The sequence below is a fragment of the Scomber scombrus genome, chromosome 19 (assembly GCF_963691925.1).
Source record: "Scomber scombrus chromosome 19, fScoSco1.1, whole genome shotgun sequence".
Lineage (NCBI taxonomy): Eukaryota > Metazoa > Chordata > Actinopteri > Scombriformes > Scombridae > Scomber > Scomber scombrus.
Window position 1 is genome coordinate 27,686,924 of NC_084988.1, and position 18,917 is coordinate 27,705,840.

General features: G+C 39.1%; 2 protein-coding genes across 2 annotated transcripts; one reads left to right on the plus strand and one right to left on the minus strand.

Annotated features, from left to right (window-relative positions):
- Nucleotides 1-1,480: 1,480 nt before the first annotated feature.
- lamtor3 (late endosomal/lysosomal adaptor, MAPK and MTOR activator 3) lies at nucleotides 1,481-9,217 on the minus strand. Its single transcript, XM_062440957.1, has 7 exons — nucleotides 8,906-9,217; nucleotides 8,628-8,660; nucleotides 8,349-8,383; nucleotides 7,667-7,725; nucleotides 4,801-4,934; nucleotides 3,219-3,282; nucleotides 1,481-1,892 (listed from the first exon to the last, which is right to left on the minus strand). The coding sequence occupies exons 2-7, from the start codon at nucleotides 8,634-8,636 to the stop codon at nucleotides 1,819-1,821; spliced, it is 375 nt and encodes a 124-aa protein (XP_062296941.1). The 5' UTR covers nucleotides 8,637-8,660; nucleotides 8,906-9,217; the 3' UTR covers nucleotides 1,481-1,818.
- Nucleotides 9,218-10,309: 1,092 nt separating this feature from the next.
- On the plus strand, nucleotides 10,310-18,710 carry zgc:123321 (Protein YIPF5-like). The gene is made up of 6 exons (XM_062440955.1): nucleotides 10,310-10,386; nucleotides 10,865-10,987; nucleotides 15,859-16,004; nucleotides 16,888-17,033; nucleotides 17,154-17,335; nucleotides 17,463-18,710. Exons 2-6 carry the CDS (start codon nucleotides 10,866-10,868, stop codon nucleotides 17,623-17,625), a joined length of 759 nt encoding a protein of 252 aa, XP_062296939.1. The 5' UTR covers nucleotides 10,310-10,386; nucleotide 10,865; the 3' UTR covers nucleotides 17,626-18,710.
- Nucleotides 18,711-18,917: the final 207 nt, after the last annotated feature.

Here is an 18,917-nt window from a genome sequence, read left to right on the forward strand (position 1 = left end):
TTGGAGAGTCTTTAGAGATTTGAGAAAGGACAGATCCTGGTCAAATATAACTCCTAAGTTCCTTACAGTAGTGCTGGAGGCCAAAGTAATGCCATCCAGAGTAGTTATATCATTACGTAATGTGTTTCTGAGGTGTTTAGGGCCAAGCACAATAACTTCAGTTTTTTCTGAGTTTAACAGCAGGAAGTTACAGGTCATCCAGGTCTTTATGTCCTTAATACACGTTTGTAGTTTAGTTAACTGGTTGCTTTCACCTGGCTTTATTGATAGATATAATTGAGTGTCGTCTGCATAACAATTAAAATTTATTGAGTGTTTCCGAATAATATTACCTAAAGGAAGCATATATAAGGAGAATAGTATTGGTCCAAGCACTGAACCCTGAGGAACACTGTGTCTAACTTTTGTTTGTATGGAGGATTTATCATTAACATTTACAAACTGAAATCTATCAGATAAATATGATTTAAACCAGTTTAATGCAGTTCCTTTAATGCCAATTAAATGTTCAAGTCTCTGTAACAGGATTTGATGATCAATAGTATCGAAGGCAGCACTAATATCTAACAGGACGAGGACAGAGAGAAGTCCATTGTCTGATGAAGTTAAAAGGTCATTTGTAACTTTTACCAGTGCAGTTTCTGTACTATGATGAGCTCTAAATCCAGACTGAAAATCCTCAAATAAGCTGTTATTATGTAGAAAGTTACACAGCTGATTGGCGACTGCTTTCTCGAGGATCTTAGAGAGAAAGGGGAGGTTAGATATGGGCCTATAGTTGGCTAGAACCTCTGAATCAAGAGTAGGCTTCTTAAGAAGAGGTTTAATTACAGCTACCTTAAAGGACTGTGGTACATATCCTGTCACTAAAGACAGATTGATCATATCTAATAAGGAAGTGCTAACTGAGGGAAAGACTTCCTTAAGCAGCCTAGTTGGAATCGGGTCTAAGAGACAGGTTGATGGTTTGGAAGAAGTAATCATTGAAGTTAGTAGTCCATTTATATTTTTATTTTTCTATGTTGTGTTTGTGGGAGCAAACACCAAGACACATTGTTTGTATGTTTGCATACTTGGCTTAGATTCTTCTTCAGCTTCTGAATGAGTCTTAGTGGCCACTGTACATACTGGCCATGAAGTGATCCTTTGTAGCACAATAGTTTTATAAAATTAGGTGACAAACTCCACAGTCTCATTCTGTGCATAAATACATTCTGAAGTTCACCTGAAGCTAACATGGAGCTTCAGCAGTCTCACTTACACATATTGGCTATCTTTATCCTGGTAGTTGTGTTTAGGTTTATTGCAACTAGGAGGCCAGGCCTAAATAATGTACAATAGCAGCTGTGTGTGAGTTTGCTTCTGGACAGCAGCAGCAGCCAGAGCTGGTAGATTCAAACACAGTATATTTCAAACAGTATCATTGGCTGACTCAGGCTGTATGTGTACATTGAGAAAAAGGAAAAAAGAAGGAAAACCATTTTAGGTGCTAAAAATGAAACATTTATTCAGACATCTTGACATGTGATTTGGCAGAACTCTTTACCATAGATGTGAAAATGTTGATGAAGAGCATCAAAATACTACAGATAAGCAAAGTCAACAGAAAACAAAGTGTACAGAAAAGTTCAATCATGATGTGAACTGATCTGAAGATGTCAACACTTCCAAGTCATTACTTAGATTTGTTCAAACCTTCAGGTGGGTTTTTACCACAGGACATGAACGCAACATTAGACACAAAGAGATTAAGTGGGCAGGATGTGATCCACTGGTGATTCTGCTGTGGATCCTGCTCTTGATCCTGTCTGTGTGACATTATGTCACCTCCACCACCTGCCTCAGCTCCTCTATTAGTGGTGCCAGCTCCTTCTCCAGACTCATGATGAGACCTGAGGACACACAGGATAAACTGTTGTTACTTCACCAGTCAGCTACATGCTTAAGAAAAATAACTCAGCGTGTTCAACAGAGAATAAACTATAATATCTTTGGTGACCTCCTGACCTTTAATGGCACCAGCACATTAAATATCACAATCTGACTGTCATTAAAACATTCATGCTCCTAACAAATTAAAGTTCACTTACTGCAGAACTATTTACTATAACCCTTGATGGCCTTCCTTTAGGGCAAAGTAAACATGTTAGCTCCACTGCTGGTAAATGCTAAGTGGACTGCACTTACATAGACAAAGAACTTTTCTTATTCAACTCATTCATACACAGATGACGGCGGCGCTCCAAGCCTGTGGTGAGTGGACAACTTGCTCCACCCTTGAAACACAGCTACCCTGGTTGTAAGGTTCTAAATAGCTAAAGCATGCAAATGCTCTCAGTTCTTTGTGTCCTACTGTAATGTGTGGTGTAATGAACTCTTTAAGGACCTCTGGCAAAGCCTTAGACTTTTACACTTTTACTGTCATGAAAAAAAGTAGATAAAGCAGCAGAGGTAGCACAGCTCACACTGCCTGGCTGGGTCTATTCTGCTAACTTTACAGCTTTAACTGCTAATAGCAGACACAATATGTTTTGTTTTTCCCTATTTGAAAATTAAAGGAAAAAATGGTAAATTGTAAATTAAGGTACAGCCTCCAGAGTCAAATTTGTGATTTGTTATATTATATTTGCTACACAAATAAAAGTGACTGGACTAGCTGGATGCTATCAGGCTTAGTGTGACTGCCTGCTCTGACTATGATAGACTATCATCGTATTGCTTTATGCCTGATTTGATTTACTGTATCGAAATGATGATTCAATTTATGGATAAACATGGATGGATGAAGTTAACAGTATCTGTTGAATTCATTTAAAAGTAGGGGAGCCATAATGACATTTAAAAAAATATTCAATATAAATGTATCTTTTTTTCCCCTCAAAGAATGACACAGAGGAAGTTATTTAAAGAGCAGATATGTATACTGTATGCACATTTCAGTTAGACATTTGAGCATTTACACTTCCCACTGAAGCAAGTGTCTGTCATCAGATTTGATGTTAGTGGTGAAATATGTCATTAGGTCCATGATATTAGAAGCTCTGATAACTCACACAGACATATTTCATTTCATTTCTGACAACACAAAGCATCAATACTGCCATGATACTAGAGGCCTGATGTAGTGATTTTAGTAAATACATGAAGTTGATTCAACAAACTGAAAAAATGTCAAACTAGTGATTGCACAGTGTCCAATGATCTCAGACATACTTTACCTGTGTTTGCATTGCTGCTGGCGATGAAACTGATGACCAGTGGTAGCCGATTAAACTGCACTATCTGTTCAACACAGACACAACATACGTTAGAATATGAGCAGGCTGACATAAAGAACAGGAGCTTACAAAAACTCATCTACTATTACTATTCCAACTAAACTCAAACACAGCCCCTCTGACCTCCCCCACTGACTGCTGGCTTGGTGTGACACATACAAATGTTTTAAATGTGACTGAAGGCATTCACAGCTCATGTGTTGCTTTGATGAGCGGTCAAGTCTCTGAAACAACTTATGGATGATCATATGGAATAGGATTTATTTCTATTCAAGAATCTGTGTAATAATGTTCTATTCGAAATAAATATATCATCTATAATAATGTACTGTGTGAATTTTGGAAGTGACTGAGAATGACATGAAAAGGCCAAAATGGACTTAATCAGCTCATCTATTACAACAGCAGGACATATGAAATAGGATGTAAAAATGGACTGCAGCTTCTTTTTTTGATATCATGAAGTGTTTTTAGTGCAGAGACAGATTCAGAAAAAGGAAGAGAGAAAACAGATGTTCTATCAAGAACCAGCTCACTCAATTGTAAATAAAAGAATGGATATTGCATTAACGTGCAGAGTCTCAGTTTTCATTTGAGTAGGTTTACAAAAATATATAAAAGAAGTGTGTGAGAGGTAAGGGCCTTTTAAACACATAGTGCCTGAAGTTCAAGGGTTCAGACATAATTGGACACTTGGATGTGGATCTAAATATTTGTTGGACAGCTGTTTGTTGTTAGAATGCTAGCTCAGCATAAAAGAGCTTGCATGTGTCTCAGAGCTGACTGAGTGCTGACAGTTCTCATTTGATTTGAGGCAGAGCTGGAATATAGAATAATAGAGAGGTGATCATGGAAGTGAAGAGAATGATAATTAATAATAGGGCTGAATAAAAGCTCTGTAGAGATATCCAGGAACATTCAGACAAAACAATCTACACACACTGGACCACATTCCATCCTTCACCATGACAACCATCCTAAACATACAGACACAACAACCATGAAGAGGTGGAATATTCTCCACTGGCTGATGTCTATCTAATGAAGTGCAGTCCCACTGATGAAGATCACATTAAAAGTGTGAAGACTGGAGCAGCTGGTTTCAGAGTCTGTTACAGTGTTGGTTCAAATAATATCACTCTAAAACATCTGCATGAGATGACATAGCTCATAAAATTGTGTATGTAATTTGTGTGTCCAACAGATCGATATTTTACTTTGACTGAAACAAGAACAAGAAGAAAGTGTTCTTAACTACTGATCCTGGTTCATTAATATGATATAATACTGTTTATTTTTTACTACAAATAACTAATGAGCTCCACTGTCAGTAAACATTAGTCAATAACTAGATAACATTTGATTAATTGTTACCAAGGTAACCCCCTGCCTGGTTCTTTCTATATTGATGGAAATATTCTCACATTACATCTTGAGACTGTGCACTTTAGTATCTGAGGTCTGTCTGGACTTCTTCATATGAGATCATACTACACTGAATGGTGTTTTAGGTGTGTGTGACCTGGTAGGTGTTGTAGTAACAGATGATACTCTTGTTCTTGGAGAGGCCCAGCTTGCTGCCCTGATCTGTGGCCAGAGCAAAGGTGGACAGGAAGCCAGGTCTCAGAGCATGGACTGGAGCGTTGTCATTGGCAACTGTGGGCGAAACAACAATCATGCTGACAATAACTCTCCAGACAGTGATTGGGATGATCATTTCTCCTTCTTCCCGCTGCACAATATTCAATAACGTGTTGCTTATACTTCCCTTTAAGTCAACCTATGTGTGGGTTTGATTTACAACATGACAGGAATGACACTCAGATAGTTTTTTTCCCTTTATGATTCACCACCTCTATCCTGCACTTCTTCTTTCTGTTCCTCTCACACCGTTTGAAACTAATAAACCAGCTTCAACATTCAGATCTTCATGTAGATCACTTTTTAATTGGACTAAACAGTTAGCAGCTGCTCACACTGACTCATGTAGCTTCTAATAGATGTTTCACAATAAAAGTCTTCCAGTGGTTTTCTGCTGGAAAGCTTGTAATGTAAAGCAGCAGCATGAAGGCTTCACTTTTCATTAAAGCAACTTAAATACAGTAACAGACTTCACTACAGAAAGGCCCTGCAGAATTGTTACTTTATAATAACAATTATAATGTTCATTTGTATAGCATTTATAAACAGCAGCGAACAAATAAAACACAACAATAAAACAAATAGTGATGAATAAACAGTATAAGGAATACAAGCAGACAGCTTTACATACAGTATGTGAGCAGTAAGGATGTCTGTCAAAAAAGGAATAAATGATAACACTGAAGAGAAAAAGTATGAGAGTATATTCAGTAAAGGGTTCATTAGAAAGCAGCTGCCAAATATCACATGAGTATTGCAGCTCCCCTCCTGTCCTATTTATATAGAGTCATTATTTGACATTTCTCTAACTGAGACTTATGACTTATAACAAGGCGTAGTAATAAAATGAACATTATGTTAAATAAATAAATAAATGCTCCTAAATGGATGCAAACAGTCAGGGTATGACAGTATTTCACTTCATATGGATCCAGGGTTTGGCTGGCTGCCACCTTTGTTAAAAATTCTGACAGCTGATGTTGACAGAATGAAAAAGGTGGAGCTCAGTTGTGAGGAGAGTGCAGCACCCAGCACACTAGTTACCTTGGAGTAGCGGTTGCATGCATTTTTTGACATGCTGATTTTGTGTCACTCTAACATTAGCAGAGCAGAGCAGTACACTCTACTGACCAACACACACTACAGATCTTCAACAATGTAAACCAACTCTGAGGTGAATAACATGTTGATTTTTTCCCCTGCAGCTAACAGAGCAGCATGGAGACATGATGTTAATAACAGCAGAGCAGTCTGATTAGCAGCAGACTGTAAGATGCTTTCTAATTCATTCATTATTTCATTAATGGGTCAATGATGTGAAGCAACATAATGCCACTTGGAGTAATCAGTATTTTTTCATACAAATCTGATTATATATACAGGAACGTAAATATGAACTAAAATGTGGAATACATATAATCCACTTTTGCAATGTGACACTGTGGTTTTTAACACATTTTACATTATTTGTCAAAACTTATTTAGAAAACATGGCTGTTTAGGATATGTCCTGCTCAATATTGACAAAATGCAAGTTCTGTTCTGTGTCATACTGTTCTTCAGTGGAATGAAGACACAGTGAATGGTTTGGCACACAGTATACTGGAGCAAAAGACTAACAATAGTGCCTCCTTTTCTATTCATTCAATCAAGAATCAGTTTTGAATTTGAATCATTCTGAATCAAATCAGCACTCAAGTATCCTAACTGTATTGAACTGGAAGATGAACAAATCATTTCAGACCTAAAAGCAAAGTTCATACCAAAACAATATTTATGTTTCATCTTTTTGTTCCATCCTTGTATAAAATATACAGAAGTGGAAAGAGTACTGAAATATTGTACTCAAGTAAAAGTACCACTACTTTGATGAAATTTTACTTGAGTACAAGTAAAAGTACTGTTCTAAAAACATACTCAAGTAAAAGTAAAAAGTAGCTTGTTAAAAATGTACTCAGAGTAAAAGTTACTTTGGGGAGGGGGGGGGGGGGGGGGGGGGGCTGTAGTTCAAAAAGGACAAAATGATGGCCCATAAATCTCTAACTAGTTGTTTTAATTAAAGGTTACAACACAACCATTGAATTGAAGGTGGCATAAATTGTGGATTCTGTAAACCAGGGGCGATTTTAGCCCCTTTTTAGGGATGCTCTAACACCCCTACATTTGATCTCAGCACCCCTAAAAATAATAATTCTCTCATTTCCGACGCTGTCCTTTTCACGTGAACACATCATGCTCAATGCCTCTACCTGCAGAGTGAGACAGCTACAGGGTGAGACAGATGACAGCACAACGTCTAATGGACATTTCTTTTAGTGTGCGTCCATAAATATGTTATGTTCTGTTGATATGTCTCTATGAGAGCTAGCTGCCAGGTTGTCACAGGCTGCAGTAGTTTATGAATGGTAAGTTATTGTACATTTTTTTACTCAGTAACGGATGTGATTTAGAATGTAGTGAAGTACAATACTTTACACAAAACATACTCAAGTAAAAGTTAAAGTACAGATTTTTAAAACTGCTTTAAAAAGTACAAGTACACAAAAAAACTACTCAATTACAGTAATGCGAGTAAATGTAATTAGTTACTTTCCACCTCTGAAAATGTAATACCATACCCTGTCTTTTAAATCAGGATTATTTTTTTCACCTCGGCACATGACACTAAAGGTGACCGTGCTCACACACTGTGTTTCAGTGAAAACTTGACATCATGAGATCTGAAGGGTGCAGGAATGATTTCTTACCTTTGATGACTGGGACCCCATCCCTGTCTGTCACTACAATAGCATGAAGACCTTCAACACTACAGAGGAACAGACAGAACAGTTCAACAATTAGCTCAACGCAAAACTTTTTTTCAACCTTATTTTTATTGATGTTTTCAGGCAAAAAGGAGGAGCTGGTATAGCCAACATCATAGTAATACAGAGGAGGGCTTTCAGTGATGTAAGCAATGCTATCTAGTCCTTTTTTCCAGTATTTCTTATACTTATCATATTGTAGTCTTAAGGAAAAGTTCAATGTCTCCATACAATTTGACAGTTTCAGTCCAGTCATCCTTTGATAAAGGGTTCACCTGCAGCCATTTCTGTGTGATGGCTTTCTTGTTAACAGTAGTATTATATAGACATATTTATCCTGTGCCATGAGTCTGTCTGGGATTTTGTTCAGGTTTAATGTGACAAAAAGGCTATTGACATCTATTCTAAAATGTTCCTATTTCATTAGTAATCTCTTGCCAATATGTAGAAATAAAAGGTCAAGCTTCAAATATGTAAAAATGACTGTCGGCCATTTTTTAACCTCCAACATTCATCCTGACCGTACGAGCCTGCTGTGTACATGTCAGTCACATCACATGATGGAAAAGTAAACACTGTGAATGTTTCACTGCCAGTTGTTGCAAGTACAATCTATCATACACACCTCTGCAGCTGTTTGTACAGGTATCTCTTTAAGTCCTGCAAAGAAAAACATGTTAGATAGACAATAAGAGGACGAGCTTCATGATAAAATCAACACTCAGAAAACCTGCTACTTTAAAACCTTCCTGCTGATTGGCTCTAGTTAATTTAGCATGAGGAGTGTTGGGACATGGTATCCAACTAACTGAGAACCCGTTATACATAACACATATACCACTTATTATGTTTGATTGAGGATAAGGGCAGACACGACGAGCTAACTAGGGGAAAAGTGACTCACGTCAGCCATGGTGTTATCCAGACCGCTCGGCAACTGTGAAGTAAAGAAGAGTCTATTAATAAAGAGGACCTTAGACTGTACACTGAGAAAAACCTGGCGTTTTTCACGTCAAATAAAACACGCTAACATGTTAGCTAATTAGCATTACAGCTGGCGACATTGCTACTTATTAATCCCACTGTCTACTGCTTCAATTGAATACGAGGTGAATTTAAAGTGATAAAGTAAAACAGATATACACGTTTTAAAAAAAACAGACAATAGATGACTTTACGTACCTCCTCTAAATTGTTTTCGAGCTGAATTAACTTTGCAGCAACATTCTAGTCAAATGACAGAGCAGAAATCACATGACACACATGTTTTGTTTCCGGCTCTTGAAGAAGCGTTGAGGAACGTCAGTACTGCGCAGCATTGGAGCAAAGCACGACACACTGCGCACCTCTGCGACATACAAGAGCTGCTCAATATGACTAGAAAGCGCTGGTCCCTTCAGCTGCCAGATGGATAAAGCTGAGCTGAGGCTAATACAGTTTGGCCCCGCTGTTAGGTTGTACTTCTCTGGTCTCTGATTTGTGGTTATGAATTTTCCCATATTTTATAAATGCAGCATTGAGGTACAGCCGTAACCACAATACTGATGTGGAAATCAGTGCGAACAGATAGTGAACCAAGCGGATGAATTACTAAACCACTCCATTTGTGCGTTAATAAACTGGAAAATATATTTAGAGGATTGTTCAGTGAAGTTGTGTTCATGCGAATAGTGACAATATTTGTTTTGTTTTTTTGTGTGTAAAGGACGATGTAACATATGTGCACACTTTATAGTAGTTCACTCTGCAGTCCCAATGTGTGCAGCTGTTGCTGCCCCCAAGTGGCCAAAAGATATATAGGCACAAGTTCAGAAACTGTTTTTACATCATCATTTCCTAATTCTCCCCTAAACTGTGAGCTCATTTTATCTAAATCTATAACTATGTGCTTGTTTATCAATCAGTTTGATTGTTTTTATAAATCCGTTGTTTTTCTGATGTATAACCTGGTGTGCTCCATTCCAAAAGCAACGAGAAGAGTTCCTTATGTAGGCTAAACACATTGAAAATACATTTTGGGTTTGTACATTGGAAATAACTAAAAGGTATCCTGATTTGATTTTTTGAAAATATATGTAATGTTTGTATTATATTAGTATAACATGCTGTCTGTCCTAAATAATTTTGATGGATACAACTATTTTCTGTATATTTAATTATAAATATATATATAATAATATTTAAAATGTATTCACACATGCCAAACTGACAAAAGGAATTGAAACACCAAGCCATTGTTGTTACACCTGAAGATTAATCATCTAGACAGTAATGCAGATAACTACAAAAAGATGTAGAAATATAAACATATTTTTTAAAGTAAATGTTGAGTTTTGTGAGGAATGTCTCATGCATCCTTTATACTGAATATAGTGTCTTTGTACATTATATGAGTCATTATGATAGGACTTTATTTTGTTTTGTTTTGTTTTAATTAAATAAAGAAACATCAAACATAGTGAACATGCAGTTTAAGTTTGTAGAAACAGAATAAAGGCAGGGAGCAGTTGTCAAATCCCTGAGACCAAGTCCAAATATAGCCAACTATTAATAGAATAACCTCACAGGCTGGGCTTCGTGTGTTCAACAAAACACCACTTTGAAGTGGCTGTCTGGGAGGAGGCCTTCTACACTATTTGGCTGTGTGTTCTGGACTCAAGCAGGTGAGTTTATTGAAGAGAAGATGTTGTTGTGTGACCTGTAGGCCTGTGTGCTCTTAATTATGAACCCTTCGATCCTTGTAGATGTTTTTATGAACCAGAGGCAGAAAGAAAGTTGTTTCTTTCAATAAAACAGTATCACTTAGGCCTTCATTCTACTGCATGTACTCTGGTAGTTAGGAGGGTCAAAAACATTCAGTGCTGCAAGTCTGTGAATCTCAAGATTTAAGTAACAATTCATACAAAAAGGAAATGTTGTCATGGACAGACACGGAAGCATAGGAAAAACACACGATGCAGGTAGCTGAAAAAAAAACAACTCGCTGATTTTATACCCAAGATATTCGGAATATATTCAATGTATATTCAAAAGTCTATGCATCTCAGGGCTTTTCTATACACTAATGGATTGTTATTTTATTTCTGGATATGCTTAGTGGACAGTCGTATCATATTTCATCGTGTCTTGTCTTCTGAGCAGCATGGGGGACTTCCAGCAGTTTCAGCAGGACTTCTACCAGACGGGATATTACATAGATGACCAGGGTCACACTGTGGACTACAGCTATGATGCCTATGATTCAACAAGCTCTGCTTATTACAAGTAAGTATCATAGTTTTAAGGGTAACTCCAGATTGTGCGTCTTATCTATTACTATTATGTCCAAGTCAAAGAGGTAAGCATTCATCCAATTTTCCAAAAAAGAAATACCCAACAGTCCTAGAAACCATTTAACAAAACGTACTGCTTGTAGTTTTGAAGGTATTTCCAGAAGCTTCAAAGACTCTTCTAACCATTTTTAAAAATTATGTTCTAGTAAATACAAGTTTCATGAATATAATTCAAAAAGCCAGTCACTGATCTGCAGCTACTCAGGAATGTAAATTAAAACGGATTTGCATATGTTTGAAAGTCCTTAGGCTTTAGGATTGCAGTTTCATGCTGCGGAGGTGTTCAGTCTCTTTTTGAAGTTGTTACATGTTGTTACAGCAGAGTGATGAGAGTTCCTGACAATACATTTGGTTTTAGCCCTGGGGAGTGACAAGACATGGTTTGGTGGTAACCTCCAAGTGTTTCAAACTGGGACATGAGCGCTCTTACGTCTGCTGGGCAGTTGGAGTATACATTTTATAAAGAACAGTTATAGCAGCAACTGTTCTGGGATGGCTCAGCTTGGCAATGGCATAGTCCTATAGGGCAGAGTACTCATCACACCAATCTTCAGTGCTTTTTTCTGGATGATATCTAACTGTTTACGACTTTTTTTGTCTGTGTTGTTTGTTGTTGTTTGTGAGGCATTCATCAAGGTGAGGCAGGAGTACTCCATCACTCTCCTGACCTGGGTTTTGTAGACATTGGCTCTGCCTCTTGGTTCAAGCTTGTTGACAGGCTTCCGCAGTGCTCTGAGACATTGTCCAGTACATTTGCAGATGTTAGACAGATGGTTGGTCCACTGGAGTTTTCTGTCAATGTACAGTCCTAGAATTACCAGCTTTACACAGTTTGATTTTAGTGTTCCCAAAGAAGACATCAGGGCAAGTTGGATTCCTCTTTCTGGACAGGATTATTGTCTTACACTTGCTGGAACAATGACCTTTCAGGCATCAGCCCACTTTCTGATGTTTCCCAGGTCTTTGTTTAGGCTTGCTGCCACCTCAGACCCATTTGATGATGTTATGGTGGCAAGATGGTGGAATTATCCATGTAATTGTTCCATAACGTCATGTATGAAGATAGAGAATAATAACCGGCCAAAAATGGATGAGGAACTGATGCACTGATGGGGCTTGGTGACAAAGATTGACCAGAGAGCACCACTCTGATGGATATTCCTTGGAGATAATTCAGTAGCCAAATATGTAGTCCTTCAATTATGCCCTTTGTCAGACCTGTTCGAATGTGCCATTTGTATCCAGCACAACATGCACACTTCACCGCCTTTGTCAAGGATTTAGTTCCACATCTTGGGCAAAACTGTGAGCTTGGCCACGCTATGATTTGTTCTGAATCCAAATTGTTTGTCAGAGATAAGGTCATGGTGGAGAAGATAGCCCTATAGTTGTTAGTGAACAGCGGATTCCATCACTTTACTGATGACAGAAAGACAGAAATCAGGTATATGGGGTGGTAGTTGATGGATGGATACATGGTTAGAAAAACTGAATGTCTGTCAACACAATAGGTTTTTAGCTGTTTTCCAAATTGTGATTCTTCTTATTCCAAACAAATAAAGTTGGGAATTACTTACATCCTTGTTTGATTTGTACAACATGAACCAAACCTTAAAAAAGGAAAAAAAGTGTGTCATGCATCATTCTAATATGTCACTCTGCTGTGTACTGAGGATGAAGTGCTGGGCAGTAAAATATTTACACACTTTAGTCGATGAGGGACTCATTCACCTTAATATTATGTCTGCTACTATCTAACATGCTGTTTATGTTAGAGCAATATGTTACATCCCACCATTCATCTAAGGAGATAATACATAGGCTTGTTGACCAGTACAATTAATGATTTGATGATCACTTGGCTGCAGCGTCATTTATCCTGGATGGATTCTGACTAAGCCTGATTTGATAGAAAAATTGGCAGTTTTTTTCGCTGTTTTTTAAAGCTCCTTGCTGCTGTCTGAACATCCGATCATCCAAGAACCATTTTTCAAATATGTCTGCTCCTTTCCAAACACACCCATGTTTCAAGGCAAAAAGGAAGCAGTCATGGGTAAAAGTGATCAGTATGTAGTGATAACACAGCATTTAGCCGAAGTGTTATTATTCAAGGGTAGTCTAGTTATTACGGGCGGACACTGATTTGTGAGAAAATCCAGTATTTACTTGTCATGTCCAACCAAGCCATTGAACACAATGTCTTCTGTGATCTGTGTCAAGTCAGAGATAACTCTGATGACTCATCATGGAGACAATAAATTCATAACAGAAAGTCTCAAATGGGGGATATGGAGTTTGAAGATCTAAAATCAAAGTCAATTTACCACCTTTTTTGGTGTGATAACAGGTGTAATAATGGAGGGAAATGTTCTGTTCAAAGACAGTGGCAGGCTATGTGGCTATAACCAACATTCTACTCTTAGGTCTCATGGTAAACACAATCCCACAGGCAACACAAATTAAGGCCTTTTCACAGGGGCTGTCAAAAGGCACTCATGTAGGAACACATTACTTGGAGTACATGTTGGTGAAACAGGTTTTTGGAAGAGTGTGTACACCATAACATTACGGCTTAGAAACAGCTGTAAAACCTGTTTTTCTCTATTCAACCTTTCTGAACTATCTTCAACGATTACTTCATCCAAAACCATTGGTCTAGAAGGTCTAGACCTGCTATATGTGAAAACATGAGCTTGACACCCTGCTGTCATCATTTCCTGAGCATGAGTGTCCCATGCTCGTCCTCGGAGACATGAACATCCACTTGGACAGTGCGAGCTCGGTCGACTTCCTGTCTCTGGTTCACTCATTCGACCTAAGACAGACTCCACAGACTCACAAGGCTGGCAAAGAGCTTGATGTCATTCTTGCTCGGAGCTGCACCACGGACAACCTAAGGGTCACCCCTCTCCATCTCTCAGACCACTTCTTCACCCACTTCAATGTCCAGCTACCAGAACAACCCCCTACCTCCCCACCCATGGTTTCCATCTGCCACAATCTCTGCAACCTGTCTCCCACCCACTTCTCCTCCGTGCTCTCCTCTTCTCTTCCGCCTCATGACACGTTCTCTGCAGGTTAATGATGCCACTGATTCTCTCTGCTCTACCCTGAGCACATGTCTGGATAGCCTGTGTCCACTATCCACCAGACCTGCTCGATCGACCCAGTCGCACCCTTGTCTGAGTGACACCCTCCGGACAAAGGGCACTGACCTCAGAGCAGCCGAGAGGAAATGGCACAAATCCAAAACAACTGAAGATCTTGCAAGCTACCAGACACTGCTGTCCTCCTTCTCCTCCAGTATCACTGCTGCAAAGAAGGCCTTCTTCAACGATAGGATCAACGGTGCCACAGACACGCGTAAGTTACTGTATTCTCCACCTTCAAAGCTCTGCTTTACCCTCCGCCACCTCCTCCAGCTACTAACCTCACTGCTGATTGCTTCGCCTCCTTTTTTACTGACAAAGTGGCAGCTATCAGCAGCCAATTCTCTAAACAACGAACTCACAACCTGTCTTCTCCAGCCCTGGGCTCATCGTTCCCTGGTTTTACCCCCCTCACTGAGAATGAGGTATCTAAACTAATGTAGCCGTCTTACTACCTGTCCGCTAGATCCGATCCCATCTAACCTCCTTCAAGCTATATCACTGACTGTCACCCCGGTATTCACACATATGATTAATTCTTCCCTCACTTCTGGCTCCTTCCCCTCTGCTTTCAAAGTGGCTAGGGTCGCACCACTGCTCAAAAAACCCTCACTTGATCCCACTCAAGTAGAAAACTATCGGCCGGTCTCACTCCTCCCATTTCTTTCCAAAACCATAGAGAGAGAAACCTGGCGAAAACGGAACTGCTGGTCTTCCCGGCCAAACAAGGTATTCATCACAACATCGATATTAAAATTGACTCTCTATCTCTTGTTCCTACCAAGGCTGCTAGGAATCTAGGTGTCATTATTGATGACCAACTGACATTCTCTGACCATGTTGCCGTTGTCTCCCGGTCGTGCCACTTCGCCCTATTCAACATCCGAAAAGTCAGGCCGTACCTGACCTAATATGCCACTCAACTGCTGGTACAAACCTTGGTGATGTTCCGTCTTGACTACTGCAATGCTCTCTTAACAGGCTCGCCGGCCTGCGTGGTGAAGCCACTGCAGATGATACAGAATGCGGCGGTGCGACTGGTGTTCAACCTGCCAAAGAGGGCACACGTCACTCTGCTGCTTATCGAGCTCCACTGGTTACCTGTAGCTGCTCGCATCAAGTTCAAGTCTCTTATGCTTGCCTACAGAGTGATTGTTGGGAATGCTCCCACCTACTTGAATGCTCTTGTAAGAGCACATGTTACCCCCCGGATGCTGCGTTCATCAAATGAGCGTCGCCTGGCTCTGCCGGCCGTACAACCACGGTAATCCAGGTTATTCTCATTTGTAGTTCCACGTTGGTGGAACGAACTGCCGAAAACCACCAGAGCAGGGGCCTCCCTCTCTGTCTTTAAGAAGCACTTGAAGACCCAGCTCTTCAGAGAGTACCTCCTCTCTTAACTTACAATTACTTAGCACTACTTAGCAGTATTTATTTATTGTCACACTAATGTCTCTGTTGCAATGTAGCTTGAATGTTATTCTCCCTTGTAAGTCACTTTGGATAAAAGCGTCTGCTAAATGATTAAATGTAAATGTAAATGTAAAAGTCTAGACCTGCTATATGTAAATGTATATTCACTTATAGGTTAATTCAATGGAGTTTACATTGTTGTTGTTGTTGTTGTTTTTTCTTGCAATTGTGCTGTTTTTAGTGGGCGCCAGGCTTCAATGCCAAGTGTTTTGGATCCTTCCATGGAGCAGCAATACACTGGACAGTTCTACCAACCTACAACACCCTCTGGGACTGTGGGAGACACAGGAACATATTCTCCAGAAGAAGAGCCTCCTCTTCTTCAGGGTATAAAAAACTGCATTATTTGCCTGACTAAATGTTTGACAATTGTACCGTACCAGTCAAAAGTTTGTATACACACCTACTCAAGTTTTTTCTTTATTTTTACTATCTACATTGTATAACGACAATGAAGATATCAAAACAATTAAAAAACAAAAATGAAATTATATAGTGAACAAAAAAAAGAGTTAAACAAATATTCAGATTCCTCAAAGTAGCTACTGTTTGCCTTTATGACACTCTTGGTCTTCTTTCAACCACCTTCAAGAGGTCATCACCTGGAGTGGTTTTCAATTAACAGGGGTGCCTTGTGTGCCTTGTTGTATTTTCTTGTCTTAATGTGTTTGAGATGATCAGTTGTGTTTGTGTCGAGGTAGTGTTGGTATAGAACAAATAGAACTATTCCACTACCTTAGTACTCCATATTATGGCTAGAACCGCTCAACTAAGTAGAGAAACAACAGTCCATTGTTACTTTAAGACATGAAGCTCAGTTAATTCAGAATATTTCAAGAACTTTGAAAGCTTCTTCAAGTGCCATCACAAAAACCATCATCAGACACATCTCAACATCAACTATTCTGAGGAGACTGCGTGAATCAGGCTTTCATGGTTGAAATGCTGCAAAAACACTACTGAGGTAAATCAATAAGAAGAAGAGAAACACAATTATTATGTTCTTGTAATGGAATATATATTTTTCAATTGTTGAGATTCTTGTATTGGAGTACTTCTTCCACCATTGCATGGCAGTGAGACTTCATTCCACATTAACAGTCAGAAAGAGTTACAGGAGGCACAGGATGCAAGATTACATTTTTTAATTTTGTTTTTTGTGTGAATGAATCAAGCTAATTGTTTTTACCCTTGTCTCGTCATTGCCCAGAACTTGGCATCAATTTTGATCACATCTGGCAGAAGACACTGACAGTGTTGAACCCTTTTAAGCCTGCAGATGGCAGCATTATGAATGAGACTGATTTGACGGGTCCTATCCTGTTCTGCATCGCACTGGGGGTCACTTTAATGATGGTGAGTTACAACTCTCAACAGAGTATATAAGCATTACTACTACAACTTGTAGTCCACATTCCCTACTGTATGATATGTATAGTAGTGAGATTTAACATGTTTTTATTCTCACACATGAAGGCAGGTAAAGTCCATTTTGGCTACGTGTATGGGATCAGTGCTACAGCCTGTGTTGGGATGTACATCCTGCTGAGCCTGATGAGTTCTTTGTCAGTGTCATATGGCTGTGTGGCCAGTGTCCTGGGCTACTGCCTTCTGCCCATGGTGGCTCTCTCTACATTTGCTGTCTTCTACTCTTTGCAGTAAGTCCAATGTAAACCATAATTATGATTTCTAATCTATACTAAAGGTCAAATCCCAGATACTGATGAGAAAAGTATCTGTGGTTGCTGTGTGTTTCCTGCTTCATTCCCCTTTTTGTTTTTTCAGAGGTGTCCTGGGTACAGTCCTTGCCTTATTGGTGATTTGCTGGTGTAGTCTCTCGGCCTCCAAGATCTTCATCTCAACCCTGGCTATGGAGGGCCAGCAGCTGCTGGTGGCCTACCCATGTGCCCTGCTCTATGGGCTCTTCGCACTGCTCACTGTATTTTAAATGTCAACAGAGGGAAATCTTTATTATTCAAGAACAATCTTTTTTTTTTTATTGTATTTTTTATTTGTTACTTTTGCCAACATAGATGTTTTCCATTCATGTGTATTTTTCTGTTAAGGTAAAAGATGCAATGGGAAAATATGGGGGATGAATGTTCTAGGCTGATTACATTTTGTTGAGTTTTAAAAGTCTATGTTAACCGGGAAGGTTCACAGCTAAAAGATTTTGCCAAAATGTGTAACATTCGCAGAAATACGAAATGGTGGGTTTAGAATTAGAGCTTCAATGCTTCCTGGGCTGGGGCTCAGGAGGTAGAGCGGGTCGATTCCTAGGACAGTGATTCAGTGTAGTGGTAAACTTGGGTTCTAATGGATCCTGAGATGAAGTTTGATCTTAGGTCTCAAACAATTATTCTGGTGGAACAATCTGATACATGTGTCCAGCAACAGACTATAATATATATAATGTGTGTTCCTCACAAAATCATGTCTTTTCCTCTCAAGTGAATTTCATTTTAAGATTTGGGTTTAAAACATAACACAGTACTGGTGTTGGAGTTACACGTGCAATGTTAGAGGTCAGAAATAGACTAAACATTATTAGCTGTATTTGGACAACATATCTCGTGTACAAAACTAAGCCTCTTACTCTCCTCTTATTGTAGGTATTATTACAGAGATCTTCACCCCCACACTAAATCCCTAAAATTAATGCAAAGCGCTTGTTTCTATATCCTTTGCTTTTATTCTTTCATTTGAATACACTTCATTCACCCATTCACTCAGACACTCACACACCGATGGCAGTAAGCTACCACGCAGGATGCTGGCACAACCATCAGGAACAGTCTGTGAGTTCTACATGGTGATGGGACGAGCTTAATTTATAATCATGGCCTTTCATTTCTTCTAGGAAAAGTGGTTACAACATAGTTCAGGTGGATTTGAGATTGTAAATTACCCATGAGTCTAGGTAAGTGTGTGACAGTGATTTGTAATCTTTTTTGATTTGAAGAGTCATCTGTTTAGTCATGGTTATGGTGTGCAGTTCACCCAGGCTCTACAAATAAAATTAAAAACAAATATTTTAAAGACTTATTTTCTTGGATTGGATTACCTAAACCGATACATCTGCTATTCCTTCTTACTACAGCAGAGGGAGCCGCAACATCACAGTTCTTGCAAACTGCATGAGAAAAGAACTATTTTGAACCTCAAACATCCAGCCCTTGTCATGAAGTTCAAAAAAAAAAAAAAGAAAGGGTAACAAACTGGGTAAAATTTAAGAATTCC